The sequence below is a fragment of the Moschus berezovskii genome, chromosome 20, assembly GCF_049115385.1.
Source record: "Moschus berezovskii isolate FMDL1 chromosome 20, NW_MosBer_1.0, whole genome shotgun sequence".
Taxonomy (NCBI): domain Eukaryota; kingdom Metazoa; phylum Chordata; class Mammalia; order Artiodactyla; family Moschidae; genus Moschus; species Moschus berezovskii.
In genome coordinates, this window is record NC_142479.1 from 62420310 (window position 1) to 62428951 (window position 8642).

The 8642-nt window shown below is 59.5% G+C and overlaps 1 protein-coding gene across 2 annotated transcripts; it reads left to right on the plus strand.

Moving 5' to 3' along the window:
* Positions 1-2: 2 nt before the first annotated feature.
* Positions 3-8366, plus strand: MCRIP1 (MAPK regulated corepressor interacting protein 1). 2 transcript variants are annotated; one of them, XM_055408335.2, is made up of 5 exons: positions 3-96; positions 6291-6346; positions 6430-6548; positions 7175-7276; positions 7460-8366. In XM_055408335.2, the coding sequence occupies exons 2-5, from the start codon at positions 6339-6341 to the stop codon at positions 7522-7524; spliced, it is 294 nt and encodes a 97-aa protein (XP_055264310.2). In that variant the 5' UTR covers positions 3-96; positions 6291-6338; the 3' UTR covers positions 7525-8366. The 2 variants fall into 2 exon arrangements, with proteins under 2 accessions (XP_055264310.2, XP_088685375.1); XM_088829249.1 differs by lacking the exon at positions 3-96 and adding an exon at positions 190-477.
* The last annotated feature ends 276 nt before the right edge of the window (positions 8367-8642 follow it).

The window sequence follows — 8642 nt, forward strand, 5'->3', positions numbered from 1 at the left end:
GGCGGTCACGTGACCTGCGCCAGTGCGCGTGCGCGGCGGCTACGCGTCACTTCCGGCCGGGCCCCTGGCAGCGGCGGCGGCGGCCGAGAGGGCGAGGTGAGGCGGTAGCGGCGGGGGCGGGGGCGGGGCGGGCACGGCCCGGACCCGCCCTGGCGCGGCGGCCGCGAGGGGAGGGCCGCGAGGGGAGGGCCCCGGGCTGGGTCGCGGGGTTCCCGGCCCGCCGCGGCGGAGGCTGGGGAGGGGCGCGGCGAGGCGGGGCGGGCCCGCGGGTCAAGGGGCTCAGAGGGAGTAGCGGGCCGCCGTTCTCCGTCGCTGAAGCTGCCGCCTCCTCGTCGTCTGGGGAGCAGCCCTGACGATGCTTCCTGACCGCGAAACGCGGCCGGCCGGGTTCCCGCGGTTCGCCCTCCGCCGCCGTCCCGCGTATCCCACGCTCCTGGTCTCCGAGCTAGGCGAGGCAGTGTCAGGGGAGGGAAGGGGGTAAGAGGCTGCCAGTCCTCGGGGAGCTCACCGGAACCCCGGGGGATGCCGGGGTGGGCGGGGACCGCCTTGGGGAGGCCGCGAACGAAGCAAGCCAGGTTTGTGAGAAACTTCAGGTAACGCGGACGCGCACAAGTCCTGTCCCCCACCTGCCTCTTGGGAAGGCTTCCCAGAGAAGATGGTCATGAGCCGGGCCTCCAGGGCCAGGGCGGTGATTTTGGGCAGATGGGACATTTTGAGCAAAAGCCTTTGAGGTGTCAGGGGGAGTGTCCAGAGCTTTAAGAAAGCCGTGCGGGTGGGGAGGGAAGTGTCAGGCGCCAAGTCTTGAAGGAGGAGGCTTGATTTGGGGTGAGTGGAAGGGCTGGCGAGATTGCCAAGTGAGGAAGGAGGGGAATGCATACATTGGGATTTGTTGCTAGGGAGGGAAGCTGCTGCTGTCACCAAGAAAAAAGGGAGAGGGATGGTGCAGTGCTTAGAGGCTTCGCCTGGGTCTTAGAGGCTTCATGGGTCGCCAGGCCCATTTGGTATCTAAAACAACAGTGTCCTGCTGGTACTTCCTTAAGTCGTAGATTGCCTTCTGAAAGTCTCATTGGTAGAAACTGGGCTGTTGAGAGCCCCAAAGACATAGAATATGAAGGGGAAGTGGAGTCTTGAGAAAATTTGAGTACCTATCAAAAATTTTAAAGGAACACAGAGTGGCTGCAATTGCATCATTGATTCAAACTCCGAAATATCCATTGTTACGTTTCCAGACAACAGAATATCATTTCACCCCCTGCCTTTAGACATATGGTTGTGTGTGGGCAAAGAGTTTGAGACTGGCAGTCTGGAGCCTGGGCTTTGGGCTCCCTTCCCCGCATTCCTCCTCCCTGGAGGTCTCTGAAGCCCTTTTTTCCCCATGAAAGAGCAAGGTGCTATATAGATCCATCCAGGAAGAGTCCCTCCCTGTCTCTAAGCAGAACCACATTGATGCCAGGGGTCTGGAACCTGCCAGGGGTACAAGCAAAGGCAGAGGCGGTCTCTGGGTTGCTCAGGGCAGCTCAGCGATCCTAGCCTAGCCCTAATTTCTGTGGCCTGGGAGGCCGAGAGGTTGGAAGTCTCTTGGGGCCCAGACCCCACTCTGCTGTGTGGCAGGTTGCTTCATCCGCTAAACCTCCAAAGTGGGGTTTATTGGTGTTCTCCCTGGCTCAGTGCAGTGGCTGCTCCACAGTTAGCCCTTGTCTGCTCCCCCTCCACAGTGGAGGGGAGCTACACCATGCCTGAGGAAACTGTCTGCATTCAGTTTGCCCAAGGCTGTCCTGGCTCTCACTTCGTAATCAAGAGCAGCCCATTTACTCTCTGAAATGCCCAGTTGGATGATACATTCCTTCTATGATTGTCCTGTCCACTGTCTCGTTGGATAAACAGCCACAGAGATTTTGTTTTTTGTTGTGGCTTCATGTGGCTGTCCTTGGGTCCCTTTGAGCTGGAAGGCTTGGTGAACATTCTTGGGGGTTATTTTGGCTCAGATGGGCATTCCACTGCCCATAGAGGGAAGAGACCTGTCCAGGGGTGACAGAGCAGCGATGGATGACCCCCGGTCACGGAGTGGTTCTGAACCCTTCCGGGTGCTGAGCATACAGCCCACTGGCTGCGATGGGCTAGGCTGTTGTGGACAACAGTCAAGGCCTTGGAGCACGCCGGGGGACTTTGTGTGGTTCTCTGTGACTGGCAGCTGCAGAGGTGGCTCTGTGGCTCAGACTGTGTTTGGGATGGGCTGGGGACCCAGTAGCTGGTGACACCCACACCTGGTGAATTAGATTGTGGCCAGACTGAGGGCTTGATGGCAGTAGAAGTTCCTGGTAGTGTCTGGGTGGGGAGTGACTTGGGCAGGGGCAGGTTTTGGGAAGACCATGCTGGCATCACGTGTACCAGGGATGGAGAAGGGTAGTGCAGGGTCCTGTCCCGACATGGACTGGAGAGTGAGCAGTGGATGTCGGACCAGGGGTGGGTGGGATGGGAAGAAGTCACTGAAGACTACACACACGTAAGTGGAGGCTTGGGATATGTGGGCTGAGGGGATGCTGTTTGCTTCATCAGATCTGAGACCTGAGTAGTGTGAGCTGGGCCTCACAAGCTCCACCGAGCATGACAAAATGGTGCTAACCTTTGTGCTGGCGATTGCCAGATACAGCCTGATTTCAAAGCTATTAAAAGGGTAAAGAAGTTTCTCAGAGTTGATGGGATGTAGTATATGTAGTGCGGAGAGGGCAATGGCAAGCCACTCCAGTACTCTTGCCTAGAAAATCCCATGGATGGAGCAGCCTGGTAGGCTGCAGTCTGTGGGGTCACTAAGGGTCGGACACGACTGAGCGACTTTCACTTTTCACTTTCACACATTGGAGAAGGAAATGGCAACCCAATCCAGTGTTCTTGCCAGGAGAATCCCAGGGACGGGGGAGCCTGGTGGGCTTCCGTCTATGGGGTCACACAGAGTCAGACACGACTGAAGTGACTTAGCAGCAGCAGCAGCAGTATATGTAGTGAGGTTTTGAGCTCCAGTCTTCAGGAAATAACTGTCCCTGATAATCATGGTAAACAAAAGTCGGAAAGCAAACAAGAGGAGGGAGATGTTTGCAGAAGTGGATACTCCCTCCCTACTGGCCAGATGGACTGGAAACTCCAACCTCAGGGGACTCTCGTGGCCTATTGAGTCTTTTTAGGTGTCCCTGGAGCTTTTCCAGGTGTGCCATTCTCCCCAGGCTGCTGGTCGCCTGGCTCATCTGCAGTCGCCTCTGTAGAGGCCCTGCTCAGCACTTTCCCCAGACAGTAAATGTGCTCAAGTTTCCCTTTGCTTCCCCCCACACACCACTGTCAGCCCAGGCCTCGCGCCTCTCTTCACAACCGATTGTCAGGGACAGGCAGTCTTGGCCGAAGGACCCACTTCCTCCTCTTGCTCCACTGAGCCCCTTCATGCTAGGTCGTTGGAGATTTTGCCATGGTGGCTCAGCGGTCACCTCTGCGCCTTGGTCTTTCTTGAGTCCAACTGCCCTCTTAGACATCTCCTCCCTGACCTTGTTTTGTCTCCCTTGTCCACGCCTTTGCGGCTCGGCCCTCTCCACTGGACAGCCATGTGTCCCCAGGCTTCTGTTTTTAGCATCAGTGGTATGATTCGCCCGCCGTTGCTATGGCTCATACTTGTAGCTGTCACCTTCCAGGGCGGAAACAGGCCCAGTGTATATGGGCCCCTTTCAGTGGCTCTTCCCTCGGCACAGACAGTGCCTTTTCCCTGGTTGCTCCTGTGCACCTCTCGGTGGCCACCAGGCCCTTTCCTTTGGGTCTGTCCTGGAACTGGAGTGGCTGTCACGGGGCATGCACGTTTGTTAGATACTTCCAGGAAATTTCCTTGTGGTCAGCAAGGGGGGCCCAACTCCTTGGAGGAGGTGATGAAGGTGAGCGAGTGCCGCTCACTGTCCCTCTGTCTTCAGGGGAGCAGCAGGCCCTGGCCTCGCGGGAAGCTGCTGGTACACTCGGGTGAAGCCTTGGTGTCCCTGGATCCCACGTAGGCAGGGTATCCACGGGGGCGGGGCAGGGCCAGCCCAAGGTCCTAAGGAGAAAGGCCCCTGGAGGGAGGCCGAGCTGCAGGGAGAAGACGGAGGACTCTGGGGTTCCTAACAAGTGGGAACCAGCTGGTAGGACACAGGCCATTGAAGTCAGACCTGGTTGGGTGTGACTTACCCCATTGAGAGGAGGCAGACAATAACTCCTTTTTAAAAAGTCCTTTTACAAATTCTTCAAGTCCTGAGGATGTGAGAGCCTGTGGGTATCTTGCCCCTGGCCAAGGTACTTCCTGGCTGCTCTGCGCAGGGCACCAGAAACCTTGTTCACTCAAGTAGTACATCTGTGTGAACAGGTGCCCGCTGACAGGCACACAGACAGCTCCGAGGCTCGTGGGGGAGTCTAGCCTCTGGTCAGGAAGCCCAGCTGGTGGGGGCAGCAAGGGGTGGGTTCCCACTGTGGAGACCGAGTGCTCCAGGGGCCTGGGGCCCAGGCCTTGGGAATGCAGAGACCAAGGGGAGCAGTTGAGATGCTCAGAGAACCCCAGAGCCATATATGCATGCGCGTGTGTGCAGTTGGGGCATTGGGAGCTGGAAAGGGCTGGCCTCTGAGTTAGGCCTGAGACTGAATGGGGGCCCTGGACCAAAGTCAGGCACCCATAAAGGCCAGGCAGCCCTCAGGCTGTGACCAGAGGAGGCCAAGGCTGAGGCTGCCCTGGAAAGAAGAAGCCCTGGAGATGGGCAAAGCTGGGAAGGCAGGTACCCTGAAGAAGTGGCCCCCGAGGTCTGAGAGGACAGACTGCAGGAGGGCTGAGGGGGCCTGGGCAGGAGGGGCCAGCCTGGGTTGGGCGGGGGCTGGCTGATCCTCTAGGTGCCTTCCTCCTGTTTCTTAATTGAAGCCTCCCACCTCATTGCACTGCCAACAGCCCCTGGAGACATGAGTGTTCTTGAGCCCCTTCGGTGTCCCCAGGGAACCCTCAGGCCAGAGAGGCCTTTCCCTCTGTGCTATGGTGTCTGTGGGACTGGCACCTGGACAGGAGAATCATAGGTAGTGAGATCCCTCGAGTCCAAGAAAGGAGAAGTCCCTTTGTGAGGAGCAGGGCCCCTCTCCTGGGAGGGCATAGGCTTCTATGTGCCCCCCAGGAAGCTGGCTTTGTGCTTTGTCGTTACTACCTCAACTTGTAGGCTGTTTTACCTGTGCAGATTTTTTTTCCCCAGCTGTGCTATGAAGCATGTGTGATCTTAGTTCCCCTATCAGGGATCGAACGCATGGTCTCTGCAATGGGAGCACAGTGTCTTAACCCCTGGACTGCTAGGGGAGTCCCCCTGTGCGGGTGTTTAAATGCCAAAGGAGCCAGGGAGGAAGTATCCACTGGGTCTCATCTTCCAGGCTCTTCAGGAGGGAGCTGTGGCTACATGCTCTGAGCATTCTGGGACCCCCAGGCTCCAGGGGCTGTGGAGGGGAGGCACTTGTGCTCACAGGCCCTTCCCGGGCTTCCCCCTATCCCCAGCACCTGGGGTTGGCCTATTCTGGGACAAGACCAGGCCTGGGACTAGCCCTGTGCAACTAGCTTCCTCAGCCTGCGGTGTGTGTCCTCAGCTGGAGAGGGGACTTGTCCACTTGGGCAGTTTTGAGAGTGAGTCTAAAAATAGACCCCCATCCAGGGCTGTCTGGTTCCTGGGCTGAGAGAGCCTGTAAACAGAACACACCCCAGAGTCTCGGTCACTAGCATTGGCCTGATGGCTTCCTCCAGGCTCACAGCCCTCCGCCAACCCTCCTGTTACACCCTGGGGACCAGGAAGCTGGGCAGGCACTTTTCCCATTGGGAAGCACATCCCCATTTTACAGATAGGAAACTGAAGCTCAGTGGAAACAAGATACTAGGCCCTGCAGGCCGTGAGGGCACTGGACGACTGCAGGCCTTTCCTGCAGCCCCGCGCTCTGTCAGGAATGGTGTTCTGAGACTTGAATTGGGAATATCAACAGGGCTTCCCGACCCTGGGGTAGGTGCTGCCTAGGCCACGGTGGTCCAAGTGCGGGGTCCACTTGGAGCTCAAGCTGCTCTGACTCAGGCCTGTGGGTGGCCCCTGGTTGCATTTGGCTAATTGTACTATACCCTTAGCCAGCTGGATTGTGGCTCGACCCTGTCTCCTGGAAGGCAAGGAGACCACAGCTAAAGGGAAGAAGCAAATGCCCCTATGCCCTTCCCATCCCTGGACCCCTTCTGGAGAGGGTGGCCTCCATCCCACTCCTATGTCGTGGGGCTTCCCTTCCAGAGGCCGAGGGGATACGGCAGTGGAGTGCGAGGACCAGACGCCCCAGCGATGACCAGGTGGGTCTTAGGTAGTGGAGTGACCTGCAGGTGTGGGGGGGCCCTGCCCTGTAGCCCCTCCTCACGGGCCGGGCTCCCCCCAGTTCCCCCGTCTCCAGAGTTGTCTACAACGGCAAGAGGAACAGTAGCCCCCGCTCTCCCCCCAACAGCAGCGAGATCTTCACCCCAGCCCACGAGGAGAATGTGCGCTTCATTTACGAAGGTACACGGGGCGTCCCCAGACAGCCCCCCGAGCCCCTCCTCCCCCTGTACTCCTGTGGGGTGTGGAGACCCCGTTCTGGTCATGGGTGTGCGTGGTCAGCACTATGGTGTTCCCGACAGCAACATCCCAGAAGAGGCAATATTTGGAGTCAGTGGTGTTTGCTTGGGAAGAGGGGGGCCATGGAAGATGGCACACCCTGGGGAACTGGGGATGTCTTGGAAGTGGTGTGGTGGAGGTGTGAGCACGTGTGCACAGCATTTGTGCTGGGAGGTGGGGGACGGAGGATGTGGGAAAGATGGGGCGCCCACCTGGAGGAAGTGCTGTACCCTAGTGGGTCCCCTACGCCTCTGTGACTACAGCTCTGGTCATGGTACCATGAGGCTGAAAGGGGCATGGCTTGGGCAGGGCTCCTCGAGGGAGCAGGGTGTGTTGAGGACAACTTCAGGTTAAAAGCAGGCTGGACTTGGGGGCAAGAAACTGTTGAAGTGGGAGTTTGGGCGCGGGGGGCCTGCGGGGCCACTTGGAGGGAAGGGACAGGGCAGGAGTGGGTGCCATCTGCTTGGACACTGACGGGGCTGGATTGCGGGCCCGAGAGTAGGGGCCCTGACCACCCCTGCTTCCTGCAGCCTGGCAGGGTGTGGAGCGGGACCTGCGCAGCCAGATGTCGGGCAGCGAGCGGGGCCTGGTGGAGGAGTACGTGGAGAAGGTCCCTAACCCCAGCCTGAAGAGTAAGTGGGGCTGCCCTGGGCGGGAGGGGCCGGCCAGGGGGCAGGAAGGCCCCCTGCCTGCTGCTTCCAAGACAGCCTGGTGGGTTGGCCTGGGTCCCAGGGCTTTCAGAGGCAAGGGCAGGACAAGGGACAGACCCTGCCTTTCCACCTGCACCCACCACTGACCATTCTGTCCCTCGGCAGCCTTCAAGCCCATCGACCTGAGCGACCTGAAGCGCCGGAACACGCAGGACGCCAAGAAGTCCTAAGGCGCGCCAGTGCCCCTCCCCTGGCCTCCGGGAGATCTGGGTGCAGCCTGCCGCTGGCCACCTCCTCTCCTGTGGGCTCAGCTCCTGGGAGGGGGAGGGGGCCTTGCTCCCAGTGGGCCAAAAATCCCAGGACCAGGACAGGCATGATTGATGGCCAAGGCCTACCCCTCCTCCCCGAGCCTCTCCTTTCTTCTCGGGGGATCTCAGGTTACCCCCGTCCCTAGGAGGGCCTCGGCCCTGCCAGCCCATGCCCCACCCCGGGCCTGGCTGGACCTTTGGAGCTGCTGGTCCTGCCTGCTCCCAGGGCCTCGACCCTGATTCTTGTCGCCTTCTCCTGCCCCCACCCCCGACCCCTGGCCACTTCCAGGATCAGGAGGGAGATGAGGGGCCCTTTGTTGTCTCCTGTGCTGTGGGACTGGGCTGGTTTTGTCCTGAAGTGGCCAGGAGCCAGGACGGGGTGGTCCCATGCACACCCAGTACAGGTCCCTCACTGACCCCTGCTGCATCTGTGGCTGGGGCACGGGGAGCGTCTGACCCCCCACTCCACTGTCCAGCCTGGCCCCTTCCTTCCCTGTCAGCTTCAGGATGACACCAGCTCTCCGGGCCTGGCACACTGCTGGGTACCCCCTCCAAGGGTTCTAGGCAGCCAGGTCTGGCCCGCCCTTGGGAAGGGGCGTGGGACTGGCCTGAGCTGGTGAGGCTACCCAGTGGGTCCTGCTCTGTTTGGTGAGTTGGGAGGGTCTTCAGGGCCATATTTTTTTTCTTCTGTGCCCTCCAGATCCAAGTGTCTGAATGGAACCTGAGGACCAGTAAATAAAGGTGGGGTGGCATTGGCTTGGCAACTTGGTCTGTGAGGCCCCTGTCTCGACTGCCCATGCAGGGCTGGAAGTCCAAGGCCCAGATCAGTCCATCTGATCCCTGGGCTCCACCAGGGGGCTTGGGCTTCTGGAGGGCAGTGGGAGGTGGAGGTGGGTGCCCTGGAGGTAACACATCCCTCGGCAGCACTGGGCCCTTGGGGGGTGGCCTATCTGCTGTCCAGGGAGGGTGGCTGCTGGACTTGGAGAGCGTCAGTGCAGTTGACCTTCAGACCTGGACGTAGCCCTGGCGGACAAGCCAAA